Source organism: Heterocephalus glaber, unplaced genomic scaffold (assembly GCF_053883595.1).
Source record: "Heterocephalus glaber isolate CG9 unplaced genomic scaffold, H.glaber_assembly_v1.0 deba00001429, whole genome shotgun sequence".
NCBI classification, from domain to species: Eukaryota; Metazoa; Chordata; class Mammalia; order Rodentia; family Bathyergidae; genus Heterocephalus; species Heterocephalus glaber.
In genome coordinates this window covers 23,378,854-23,393,148 of record NW_028258294.1, presented here as the reverse complement: position 1 = coordinate 23,393,148, position 14,295 = coordinate 23,378,854, and the positions used below count along the sequence as shown (strand labels likewise).

Below are 14,295 nucleotides of genomic sequence, written 5' to 3'. Positions count from 1 at the left end.
TTACTTGTGATACTGGGTAGAATGCATCTTCCATAGGGGTGTGAATAAGAAATCTAATAATACTCAGAACTAGAAAGAGCTGGCAAAGCTTGTTCATCCTAAAATTGGGCCACCATGCTAAGATGCAATAGAAGGAAAGCACTCAAGGAGATGGGAGGGGAAACTCTTAGATTTGTACGCATCAGCCATCTCTACCTGAATAGAAGAGATAAGAGCTGGTGTAAGTGCCACATACTATCAAGCCATGTCAGTGACACGGGACCACAGTGAATACAAGGAGACAATGCACACATGTAGCTGACAAACACTGTTCTGGATATGGAACAATCCTTTGTCTCAAGCAGCAGCTGCTGCAGTGGAAATTCAATGCTCCCAAGACAGGCCATTTACTGCGCTCACAATTTCTCAGTTACTCTGGAGAGGAATATACAATCTGTCATTACTCATTGCACACAGCATCTGTTAACCAGCTCTTTCCCTTTTACACTCTAAAAAAGGCCATGGGGTGGTAATGGAGGCAATGCAAAATGCTGCCACCTGGTAAAATATAGTTGAAAGGGAAAGTATAACAATCCCAGAGGAGCTAGAATGGACAAGGAAACAATGGGTAGTTAATATTTTTTTCTTATCAGCTGTCTTGCAGTAGCTGAGCCAGATACAATAGGAAGTAATGAAGAAAAAGTTGTATCTTTTTCTGTCATTAAAGCACCATCAAACCTCAAGATTAGAGAAGTCTCTCAGACAGAACACATTCTAACTTACACTTGGTTACTCTGAATGATAGTGATTTATAATCAGCTCCAGGTTATCTTTGACATTCTATCAGCTCACATATTTGCATACTCAGGAGGTGTATGGGTACAAAAACATTAATATGAAATCCATTCTAATGTTACAGTAGAATGACATGTAATTTATTCATATAACTGACAGTTAGGCAGTACTCAAAATTCATTTAGATAAGCAAGTGATTACACAAACATCTAATAATACTAAAATTGACAGTCCGAAAGTATAAAATACCATGGGTATGAAATGCCATGGTGAATACTATTCAACAGACTACAATCATAATTCCAAACTAAATCACATTTTTGGAATGATTTTTAGCAATTTTGGGATGATTTGACTTTTCTTCTTCCAAGCAACTTACTTCTTTCACTGATACAAGACAAGGTCATTATTTTCAAGAAGCATTGCACAGTGACATAGCTTAAGTTTCTCTCTTACAATACATTTTCTTGGAAGTTGTTTTTAAATATTGTCCCTTGACATGGAAAACAAATCAGCCAGCACACAGTTCCCCAAGCAAAGATGCTTGGATCAGAAGAGTGCTAGAATAGAATTTTGGGTTCAGCAAGAGGCAGGCAGTGAAACATCTTTTGTAGCTTTTGAAATATGTTCACTTTTTTTCTAAGGCTCCAAGCATCATAAATATATTTAGACATCCAAGCCAGTGAAATTATGGGAATAAAATAATTTGATATCCAGATGACAGTGACACAATAGCAAATGGGCTTAAGTTACAATATAATTCTGCAGTATTTCACATGAGATAGCTCCTACCTAGATACTTCTTGGAAGCCTCATTACATGTTTTGTGAAGTGCAGCTATGTTTGTAGGAAGAGTTTGGCTTATCATGTGTCTGTCTGTATTAATTTAAAGTCTTACACTATCAGAATGAAGTCCAAGCATGAATCTGGCTTGAAAAGCTAGCAGCAGTAGTCATGAAACATCAATAATAAATTAAAAGGCGTTCACAGAACAGGATTTAGCTAAACTTCTTACATACAAAATACAGCTAGAGAAATACAAGTCTTTAATGTTGAGTATGAGGGAGAGGAAAAAAATCTAAAAAAATAGAAAACTCTCTCCATACCTGGGTGTCAAGGCAAGATGTAACACTGCATAATGCCACAAGGTGAGCAGTCACTAGAGGACAGATACTCCAGAAATAGTGGTATCTGGGGATCTCGGGATTATGACCAAGAGATGAAAATACTGTACCAAAAGGCATGCATATAATCACTGTGTGCATTCAGTGTATGAGCTGTGACCTAAGCAGAAGTCTAACACAACAATGAGGCAGTGTTCCAGGGTATCCATTAAAACCAGCGTGGGTGACTACATGTTGATTAAACCTTCCGAGGCAGCAAAATGTGGGCACAGTGCCATGTCTGGGTTTTGCAGCTGTTTTATGATCCTCTTGCGGAATTTTTCTCGCACACGATTAAATTCCATTATGTCCATGGGGTCTTCTTCAATCCAAAATTTGTGAAATTCATGCATCAAATAGCCTGTTGGAGATAAGATAATAAGAAAGCAGGAGGCAAAGTTCATAATTACATTTAAAATTATCCTGAATTATACCAAAACAATAGTAATCATGGAGCTCAAGAAGACATCAAAAATTAGTAAATGTAACTATTCAAGATTATTTTTTAAGGCCATTGGAGTAGATGCTACCAATCCTCAAGACTTTTTCCAATTGGTCCTGGAATTGTTCTGGGGTTTTTTTTGTTGTTGTTGTTTTCTTTTTTGGTACCAAGGATTGAACTTGGGACCTTGTGCTTGTGAGCCAGGCAGCGGAACCACTGAGCTAAATCCCAGGCCCAGTCCTGGAATTATTCTTAATTCCAAAAAACAGAAAGACAAATCAATTCTGCCATCTCTTGAATATGAATCCTATTGGGAACACATTCTGAAAGGCCAATGGTGATGGCTTCATTCTTCCCCTCCCAATTAAATTAACATAATGGTTGGATTTTTCAAAATTACTCAGCTCCGCCTTTTTTCTCTTGATATTTGATTTAAAGTTTTAAATTACCCTGACAAATCAAACAAATGCATTCTGACAATCTATTATAAGACAATAAGAATATAAATCAACTCTGAGCAGCACAGACTGGTCATTAAGGTAAATGAAATTGTCAATAAGACTTCCTGCTCTGAAGCATAATTTCATATTCAAGTGCTTTTGTGTCTCAAAAGTGTTATCCATGAATGATCTGGAATGGGAAAATTTTGGGGAAAAAGTTAAGCATTTGATACAAGAATCTTTTCATGCATTCTGTACCCCCTCCCTCCAAAACTTTTGCTTGTTTATTCACTACATTTAAAATTGAAATGTGAACAGTTCTTTAAAAAGTTAGTACTGGCTATTTGTGTGTAGCAAACCCATTGCAAGCTCAGGTGTCTTTATATATCAAAAAAAAGTATTTAAAGAAATAATACTAATTAACAGAGAGAGGGGAGGGGGATGGATGGAGGGAAGGAAGGAGAGAGAGGAGAAAGAAAGGAGAGGAGGGAGAGAGAGAGGGAGGAAAAATAAACATTACACAATCTGTCTTAACTTTAGCAGCAGTAGAATAGGAGAATAGGAGCCAGGGTTCTGGAGCCAAAAATCTGGTTTGAATCTCAGCTCTTCCTCCTCCATACGTAAACAGAAGTGGGGAGGAGTGAGCAGTGGGAGAAATAATGGGGGCACAGGAGAATTTGGAATAAACACACAAAATTAGAATTAGCTAGCTAAATTAATTAGCTAAAGAATACCTTTAACATAGTTTCATAAACAGATTTTTACAAAGCTTTATTCACATCTCACTATAATACAAAATTACGAGTGACCTCTTTCCAACACATATTAACAGATGATGACCAACTTGCATCTTCTTATATTTTTAAATATGTTCTTTAAGTACATGGTCTTACCACAAATATATGAGAAAGGGGAGAGAGTATTTATTTCACAGTAGTTTTGGGTTCACTGTCCCACTTGTTTCAGGACTAGTCTGTCTTGGAGCCCTCCACATATAGTAACTGATGTGACTGCTATTAACATTTCTGAGGCAGGCACATACCACCATCACCTAGCTGGCCCCTGGGCTACAGGAGCTAGGACTAACAGAAGAGCCCCAAATCAGCAAGTCCGCAGCATCCCTGGAACCATATCATCCGCCTCTGCTCATCTAAAGTTTGGATTTCCTGAGGCAGCCACGGTGGCATCCAAACTTGAAAGTCTCTGGTGACAATACTGAAGGTTCCATGGATGGGAAGCATGAGTCTGAAAATTCTGATTCTTCCTCATGCTGAACCCAGAACTGTTGCACTGTATTTCATGGAACAAATTCAGTCTTTCTCTAACTCAAATATTTGAAATGTGCTTTATGCCCATCTCCTCTCTGGGTTAGGCATTCCTATTGCTCCTTATCATTTCTCACATGCCACATTGGAGTCTGTTTATCATCCTGGTTGTTTTAACAAACACCAGCAGAAACTTATTTCCTCTGATCTCAGTGTCTTATTCAACCAAAAGTATTCAATTGTCTGTCCATTTCTGTCTCTGGAGAAACTCCTAAAATGTCCCAGGAATAGTCTGGAGTACCCATTGAAAATATAGATCTCACGAGATTCAACCATACTACCAATTCAGTAAGATGAATGTTGTGTCACTGCAGTTTGAGAACATTTGGTTTGGAAGATGGCATCTCTCTAAGTTCCTCAGTTTTCTTCTAAATGTTACAATTAGTATGGGTTTAAAAGAAATCTGTGATCATGTGTAATTTCTTAGTAAGTAAAATACACCCATAATTTTCCTTGTTGGTCTTTGAACTCAAACACACCTGGGTTATTGTGTATGTAGAGTCAGGTTTCTGATTCTATGAGTCAAACTCATTCATGATGAATCTCATTATTATCTCAAGAGTGAAAGCATCTCACTCTTATAGACAATGATAAGTGGACACTGTGAAAAAATTTTATTTTTAATTATACAGATATAGGTTATAGTGTGATAATTTGATATCTGTATATAATGTGGAATGATCAAATCAGGATATGTAGCATCTTTATCTCCTTAAACATTTTTCATCATTTTTAATAAGGAATTAAATTTTCTGCAATGTACATAAAATGTTCACTTTTCTATATTTTACATTTTCATTTTTCCAGATATGCTGGAAACTTACTCTAAAGATGATGTGGCATCACACATTATTATTCTATAAAAATGTAAATCCATTTTGTTTCCCTATTTTCTGCCTTACATACAATATCAGAAAAAGTCTTGGAAGGTTTAAAAAATTGGCTAGAGTAAGGGTAGAGGTGGCAGTGGTTCATAATCTCATACATTCTCATGATACTTTCTCTTAAAGCCACAAATTCAAATTGCAAAGCTTAGAGACAGATCCCCTAGAACTCATTCTATCCCATCAGGAAAATAGAGACTATGTAATATGACCATACTAAAAATGCAGAAATGGTGCTCTGCTGTCCAAGTAAGTATTACACTTATAAAATTCCACTCTGTATAATATTACAGAGTGCTCAAAGACTCATTTAGCCAATTGGTCAGATGACCCATATGTCAACTAACAAATATGTAATAGACACAGCAGTAGGTACTGAAGATGAAGAAAAAGGCAGTGTTCCTGTGTTCCCTAATTCTTGTCTGTTGGAAAGAAGGAGGCAGGTATACAATTTCAGCTGATGATTGTGAGCTAAAGAAGCTAACAAAGAGGTGTGGAAAGGAGAGGGAGAAAACAGAGGTCAAGCTATTACTTACAGTCTCTCATTTAATTCTCGCAGCAGCTTTGTGGGGTAGAGTGGATTCTGTATTTCCATTTTAGAGGAAGACTCTGGACACAGACAAGATATGTACTTGAATGGGGCAATTACACAATTACAGCTGGAAGGCAGGTCCTGAAACCAGCTAGCTGTCCACCACTGCAACAGGCTCCTTTTCCCGCTACATCCCATTCCTCTGGTTCCCATTCCCACTGAATAATTCTCTCTCTCTTTTTTTTTGAATGTCAAAGAAAAGATCATTCCTTTTCTTCTTCTGGCCATGGTACTTTCCCTTGCTCACTACATCTAACTTTACTCCATTTCAGTGGGATTCTGTGTTCAGTGGAGCCTTAGGTTGAATGCAATTTTTGTAACATATTTTCTTGGCAGTACAATTTTCACTGAATAACACTATAAAGTCAGAATGATAGAGCCATTATATTCTCATATTCTTCCACCTAAATAAAATACTTGTTTTGAATACTAATTTGGCTTTCCATCCCAAGCTTGCAGTACATTTATTGCTGCTGAATATGTCTTGGTTTCGCTTCACTGCATCCAGTTAGTAGAGAGCAGAGACATGTGCAAGAACATAGGTAATCACAAGAATACTGTAGAGGAGTTGTGCAGAACTGGTCAAGTCTGATGGAGGAATCATAAATCTAGGGCAGAGTTTGCTTCCTCTAAAGACTCTCAAGTCCCTCTGCCTATAACCCAACCCATAGGAGATTGCTGCTGCTTTCAAAATCTGAAGATTGCCCTGGGAAATAAGTAATTTATTGCATGCTTACTCTTCTGGGCCAGGATTCTCTTGGAAACATATGAATCTAGGCCAAGACTAAAAATTTCCAGATCAATCAGATTTCCTTTTTCACTGCAAAGAACATCATCCAGTATCTTAGTCTCCCATCCATCTCCATTCTTCCATCCATCCATCCATCCATCCATCCAACAAAGAGTCAAAGAGTTACAGAGCACTACTGTATACTAAGCTCTGCACTGAGGATATGGCAGAAACAAAACAGACATTGCTATACTTACATGCAAATTCTTTACGGTTTTAGTTTTGATTATTTCCTTGGAGATGACCCTCACTTTACTGTGTGGCTCTGACTTTTTTTCCAATGTTAATGAACTCCAGATCTATAGATTGAGCCCTCTGATTCTTCAGAGCTCTGATGCCTTATATTTGGATGTCCATTTTGTGGTGCCATATGGATTTCCCAAAAGGAGCTTATCTTCAATTTGGCTAAAATTACCCCCCCCTTCTATTTTCCCTCACAATTATTTCCATGATTTCTCTAAAGAGCATGGAAAACATAGAATATTTTAAATACAAGGGGCTAGGGAAACAGAATGAGGTTTTATTTAGCTATAAGTTCATACTCTTTAATGAGGTGCACAAAGCTCTTCAAGACCTGCCCCAATTCCACTTCTACTTTCCAGCATCATCTCTAGTCATTCCCTTCTCACACCCTCAGCTCTATTCCTTGGATCCACCTCTCTCTTGCATTATGGTCTTCGCCCTCATCATTTCCTCAGGCTGGACCACTCAGCCACCACTGCTTTCTTTCCCACCACTCATCCTTCAGGGCTCATTGAAAATGGCATTTGCTTTGAGAAACTCCCTGATTTCCACACTGAGTGAGCTATGACAGCCATAAGCCTTTGCTATTTTTTAAAACAGGGACTTTACTTCTTCAATACACAATTCTTCCCACTTTGTATTAGTTATTCATTTAGATGTCTGTCTGCCTTATTACAGAGCCTGATCTACAGTGAAATCTTAATAATATTTGTTGGACATATCAGAGTTGCTATAGGAGTAAATATAATCATCTAATTGTCAAAATAAGAGCTGTAATAATGTTATGCAAAGAGCTTACATTTTATTAAATCATAAACTATATTCATCTTTAAATTTTCTTTTTACATTTATCTAAGTTATATATGTACATTGTTCAGAGTCAAATAGTTTAACATGTGCCATTACAAAAATAAAATGAAAAATTTGCAGCCTCCTTTGCCCTAATTCCTGGATTTCAACTCTTTCAGCTGATTGTTGACTATTGATCTCCATAGTTCTAAATAACATACTTGCATTGCTTGATATTTTTAAAGATTTAGTACATTTTCACCTAACCACATGCTCACTTACTTTCTCACTCCTGTTTTATTACCCAGTATTAATAAATGCATTGTTTATGTGTTTACTTTTCTCCACTTAAGTTAACTTTAAACTGTCCTCTAAGTACTGTTTACCAATGTCCTCTGAATGCATTCAAACATGGTAATAGTCTATCTGTTTCATATTCTTCAGAGTCTCCTAGAGCCTTCTGATCTGCTAAATCCAGATTTATTTTTCTCAGCCTATACCACAGATATAATTGTGGGCTTTTTCTTCACCTTCATCCTGAAGATTCCCTTCACTTTTCCACTTTTTTGGGGGGGGCAGTGTATTTGTTCCTTTTGGGATTATTCTTTTATTTTTGGAAATGTATCTTTCAGGAGTTTCTTGATAAAAGTACGATGAGGTAAAATGTTCAAGACCTTGCACAAAAAGGCTTCATTCTATTTCAATATTTAACTGGTAAGTTGGCCTAAGAATAGAATTCTAAACTGGAAATCATATTTCGCTTACATTTTCTAATTTTTACCAACATTATTCCACATCTCTTAGAATACAATGTTGCTCCTGAGAAGTTCAATGATATCTTAATTCCAAATTTCTCATATGATAACTCTGGAAAATTTCAGGGTCTTCTGTTTCCAGTGTTATAACATTTCAAATTGATGTGAACCTTAGTGTGTGCCAATCTTAATTGATTATGTTGGTGCTTACTAGTTTAAATATCAAAAGCCATCCTTCAGTTCTGAAAATTTTCCTTGATATATCTCTTTGATTTCCACCCATTAGTTTTCACTTTTTCTGGGACTCCCATTCTTCAGATACAAGACTTCTTAGCATGGTCTTTTGTTCTTGTTGTTGTTTTTTTTTGGTACCGGGGATCGAACTCGGGTCTTTGCGCTTGCGAAGCAGGCGGCGGAACCACTGAGCTAAATCCCCGGCCCATTTAGCATGGTCTTTTGATTTTTCATCCTTTATTTTCCATCTTTAGTGACTTACTGTTCTATTTTCTGGGCAAAATTTCCACCTTATCTTCTAATCTTGGAGATTTGCTTTCTGCCAATACATAGACTGAAGTCAACTCAGGCAGTAGAGCTATAATTTTTAGTGCTGTGCCATGGTAGATCAGAGGGAGACACCTGTGACATCTTTAAGTTAAACCAGAAGATGACACAATGGATATCACGCAAGAGCTGGTGAAGAGAAAAATCCAAAGTTCCTGAAAATATGAGTAGGTTTTTGAATGAGAAAATAAGCAAACAAAAAATTGGAACCAGAGGAAGAACCAAAGATCCCAAAGCAGCCAAGTCCCAAAAATCTCCGAAATTTGCCCCTTGTCTGAAGTGTTCTATAGAAACCTATATTGATAACTAAATCGCAGGACACTTACAGAATGTTTGTTGGAAGTGAGACAGTGTTGGAGCTTCTGGGGCGATGTTGTAGAAATGGGTTTTTAGAGCGCCACTGACCAGGAGATTATAAGCCAGATCAGTTATGTTGATGCCCACAATTGCAAAAGAGTACCTGCAAAGTGAGAAATGCAAAACCTGTGGTGTTGTGCACATGGGAAATAAGCACTTCAAAATGATAACCTGAGTTTTAAATTCTTATTAAACCTTCAGACTGGCAAGTGGCCCTTCCCTCTCTACCCTATCAAAATGTTGACTTTTTAAATTTATCATCAAATTTCAGTAATGTGTAGGAAGAGAATTGAGAATTCATATACTTTGATTTTATAATTCCATTTCTAGATATATATGATAAAAAATAGATAAAGTGGACAAAAGATATTCATTACAGTATTACTTGTAAAGGCAAGATGTAGAAACTTCTCAAATATTCTAAAAAAGACTACAGAAATAAATTACGGTAATCTCATATAACATATTATAGCTGATTAAAACTATATTTTTAAGAATTATTTAAATAGGATATAAAATGTTATGGATAGAACAAGCCAAGTTCTATTATATATATACATATGTGTATGGAAAAAAAGGCCAGAATGAAATGTCACACAATATTAATATGAGTTTACAAGAGTAGTAAGATTATGTTGATTTTTTTTGGTTTACTTTCCTATATTTTCTATAATAAATCATCTATTGATTTTTAAATGAGAAAAATTTAAATAAGTATATTAACACAAAGAATATTTCCTAGGCCCTTTTCTATATGTCTATTAAAATGAAAGAAAACTGAGCTCTTAAATTTTCTCTAGTATAACTCCAGTACACAAATATCTTTGGATGACATAGATATTATTTTAAAAGCTTCTGAAATAAATTTTTAGCTAATAGCCCAACACTTGATAGCAATCTTTAAGGGAAAACTACCAAGTGGAAGTCTAAATAATGATTTCTGAAAATTAGTTCCATACAGTCATAATTTTCTATATCTTATCAGTTGGTTACAAAGTAGTATGATATAATCAAACAAATAAATTTAAAAACATAATTAGTCCTTTTAAAAATCCAACTCAATTATATATTTTCATCAGGACAAGTGGAATTTCCTCCCATGTCATCTTTTATAGTACTCTTAGAACATTTTTGTTTTGTCTGGCTCAGACTGATAATCTATATATGAGATCTCACACTTACCCAATTGCTTTATCCATCCTTTTCTTCTCCCATTCTGCTTTGCTGAATTTGCTGGATGAATGAGTAAATAAATAAAGAAGCACATTTAATCTTTAATCAGTACTTACTCTCTTAATGCTTATGTTAAAATTGTTAACTATATGGAGAGATGTCTGTATTCCAGTTATCCAATATTAATCAATTTGAATATTATGAATTTTAAGAGTTACAATACATTTTAAATGGAGTTCAGCAGTGGAGTATTTAAAGCCTTGCTATTTATCTCCTATTTACTTTGGTACAGCAGTGGGAGATGTGTTAAAGGCCAAATGTTACAATTCTCCATTACGTTATCATTAATTATCAAGCACCACCTCCTCTGTGAATGCTTGCCCGGCATCTGTCTCTCCTCTAACTAGATGTTGCCTCACATTCTCATGATTCCCTGCTGGACTTTGTTTCACTTATCTCATGGCACTTATGCTACTCAGCTTTATTTGTGATATCTGTCTATTTGTGATTACTTAGAGGACATACGGCTCAACAAGACTGGATCCCTTTCTTCAGAAAATACAAAGAGCAAACTTAAAAACTGTCAGATGCCAAATACAAGTTTGTTGATAAATAAATATATGAGTTAACAAAAGGAAGGAAGAGAGGGGGGAGGGAGAGAGGGAAGGAGGGAGGGAGGAAGGAAAGAAAGGTTGGTTTTAAAAAATTCTGTTCCAACAAGTCCTATGTCATTTCCTCTGGCTATGCTGTTAGTTAAGCATTAACTGGCCCATTTTATCTGTTTTATAATTTGACCTTCGGAATAAGATTGTTTGAAGGAACAGTTCTATCACAGATGCATTCTGAAAACACTGCTTTACATTCTATTATTTTGTGTACTTGTGTATCCACTCCATTCCCATTCTGCGTCAAGTTGCCAGTGTCTTGTAGGTGGCAACAACATACTGCTCTTCTTTGCAAATGATACAACTTTTACTTAGTGTTTTACACTGAAAATTGTACTTTAGCATAAAAATTTAAAACTAGAGTTATGCATGGCTTCCATCTAAGTAGGAGCAAGTTCCCGATGCGTGGCAGACACCGCATTACAAAACATGCATGTAATACACACTGCACATAAGCGCAAAAACATGCAAATCTGACATGAAACACATGTGCATTCTCTGCAAATAACTGTCTGTAATTTAAAGTAACTGCTTTTAATTCATGTTAAAATTGGCCACCTGTTTTTTGGGGGGTTTTTTGGTGCCAGGGATTGAACTCGGGTCCTTGCGCTTGCGCAGCGGCTGCGAAACCACTGAGCTAAATCTCCAGCCCTGGCCACCTGTTTTTAAAGTATAACCTCTAATCAACAAACCACATAGTCAAAGAAGCATCAGGAGATTTTTGCCTTAAAAGACTCATATGCAAAATAAAAAGAAGTATGTGTAAATTTTTTTAAATGTAGAAAATTATAAACATCTATTTTCTTTTCAACACAGTTTTTTTTAAGTACATAGTGTCTCTATATTTATTAAATTAAATCTTTATCTACAAGGAAATGCCAAATGACCTTCACTTATTTGATTACTTATAGGACACCGGAGGCTCAAAAAGATTGGATCCTTTTCTTCAGGAAAAACAAACAGCAAACTTAACTTAAAAAAACTAATAGTCAAAATTTTCCTCTTAAAATTAAATCTACTTTGATCCTGAAAGTTACTTCTGGACTCTAAAGATGGATATTTTCAAGAGTAGTAATATGTCATGCTTGTTGAAAACCAGACAGGAAAAGAGCTTTCCTTAGTAAAATACTGACTTCTCACTGTTGAACAGCTGAAATATTCAGGGTCTGACAGAACCAAAGTTGATATCACAATTGTTTAATATATTTCTTTCAGACATCAGTGAAGACGGATAGTAGATTTTGAAAATATTCTGATTTGTATATAGTGACATTTACAATCAATTTGAAATAATTAATACCTGAGCTTCACTTCTTCAATTGCATTGTAGCTTGAGGGATACAACATGCAATTTTATCTTCATGCCTACACTCATACACAAAACACACACACACACACACACACACACACACAAATGCCAGTCTTTTCTTAAATAAAGAGTCACAAATTCTCAACTTTTCTCTGATGGCCGACCTAGGAAGTACCAATATAAAATCTTTCTTTGAAACTGACTCAGAGACAAAATTAATCTCCCTTCAATAGTTAATCAAAAAATATTTTAAGATTGTGGTTACTTTCCAAGGACCATGGAGGATTCATGTCTTCTGGCTGATGTTCCTCCAGGAAAGGCCACCTGAAAGCACACACAGACTCAGCCAAATTTAGAGAGTTCAGATTCTCTATACCACAGAAATATAGAATTCAGAAGATAGAGTTTAAAAATGAAAATAGCTTGATTTTAACCATGGAATATACCAAGAAACAGTTAAGAGATTGTCTTAAGTAAAATCAAATGAACTTTTCTTAACTTATAAAGAATTTTAAATTAAAATTTAGGAAAGTATGATGTAATTTAATAACTCTTAGACAAATGAAGCTAGAATGAGTATAATAGTAAAGTGGAGAAAAAACAAGTAAAGTTTTTCTTGAATTTTGAGAATCTTATGGTAAAAATTTATTTGTTTAGCCAACAAGAACACTAGCAACTAACCTACCCCGATGCTGAGAAGAAAAAAAAAAAAAAACCATACAAAAACATGACTACAAAATAACAGAACTCCTTATAAGAAGAGCTACTAGGGGGCCAGGGATTTAGCTCAGTGGTTTCACCACCTGCTGTGCAAGCACAAGTACCTGAGTTCGATCCCCAGTACCAAAAAAAAAAGAAAAAAAAAAGAATTATAAGAAGAGCTTCTAGGGCCGGGGATTAAGTTCAGTGGTGCCGCCACCTGCTTCACAAGTGCAAGGTCCCTGAGTTTGATCTCTGGTACCAAAAAAAAAAAAAAAAAAAAAAAAAAGAAAGAACAAGAGCTACTAACACACACATACACACACACACACGGCATGCATGTGCACACGCACACACACACAAACTACTATTTATAATAATGAAATTAGAAATACATTAATAGAAGAGCAAATTTTCTCCATCCAACAGAATTCCCATATAAAATATCTTTCTGGGAGATCAGGTAATGTGTGGGGAGTGGCTTGCCCTATAGGTGAAGGGTTCAAAATGTTTCTCCAACCAGTCACAGCGATGGCTGAAGAAAGGCTCTAGATTAGTATAATCTGCTTTTCAGCTCATTAAAACACAGTCCCCAAATAATTAACTATGTTAGATAAAAGTTGGGAAATGTTTGTTTTGGGAACATTTTCAATAATCTACATTTCTGTTAAAAATTCTAAATTTCATTTTAAAACAAAAGCAATAAAACACAAAAGCAAACCAAAATACCTTATTTCCTCTTTAGCAATATCCCTTCATGTATTCAGTTAAAGAAAAAAATTTAGAAACGTAAATGAAAAGGGAAATAATTTAGGATCTTGACTTAAAAACAAACAAACAAACAAAAAGCCTCAGTAATTTCAGACTTTTCTCACCTGGTCACTGACTTCATGAATTCCATTCCCTCTGCCATTCTCCCCCTCACTTGCTTGTCTCTCTAACTTTCTCTCTCAGGACCTGTCCTTTCATACCTATTTCTCAATCTTTCCGGACACTACTGACATTATGAATACTCTTGAATGGTGCTGCTTTGCATCCTAAATCCTGGAAAATGCTGGAAGTTTTAACCCTATACAGTATTTATCAAAAGGGCTTGTTTTAAGAGCTTTAAGTCTCATTTTTGGTGGGCTGACTCTCCTGATAATCTCATCTATAGATTCACATATGAGATGATCTTTACCTAATCTAGTAAGTCTAATCTATCTTTTATTTTCAACAGTTACCTGCATTTTGGATGAAGAGAGTCAGAGAGGACCTGCTGAGCTGCTGTAGCATCCCTTTCCGCAAAATACCTGGAGTTGGAGGGAAAGAAAACCATAACTCTGTACCTGTTG

At 35.8% G+C, this 14,295-nt stretch overlaps 1 protein-coding gene across 8 annotated transcripts in view; it reads right to left on the bottom strand.

Moving 5' to 3' along the window:
• Positions 1 to 892: 892 nt before the first annotated feature.
• The window catches only part of Elmod1 (ELMO domain containing 1), a 61,008-nt gene continuing 47,605 nt past the window's right edge, over positions 893 to 14,295 (bottom strand). For 4 of the 8 annotated variants that reach the window (XM_004856496.3, XM_021237758.2, XM_087212159.1 and 1 more), the window contains 5 exons: positions 14,185 to 14,253; positions 13,691 to 13,714; positions 10,298 to 10,348; positions 9,085 to 9,218; positions 893 to 2,298 (listed from right to left, as the gene is read on the bottom strand). In XM_004856496.3, the coding sequence (XP_004856553.1) occupies positions 2,126 to 2,298; positions 9,085 to 9,218; positions 10,298 to 10,348; positions 13,691 to 13,714; positions 14,185 to 14,253 (451 nt within the window). In that variant the 3' untranslated portion in view covers positions 893 to 2,125. The remainder of the gene's footprint in view (positions 2,299 to 9,084; positions 9,219 to 10,297; positions 10,349 to 13,690; positions 13,715 to 14,184; positions 14,254 to 14,295) is intronic. The other 4 variants (XM_087212161.1, XM_087212160.1, XM_087212162.1 and 1 more) reach the window with 1 other exon arrangement.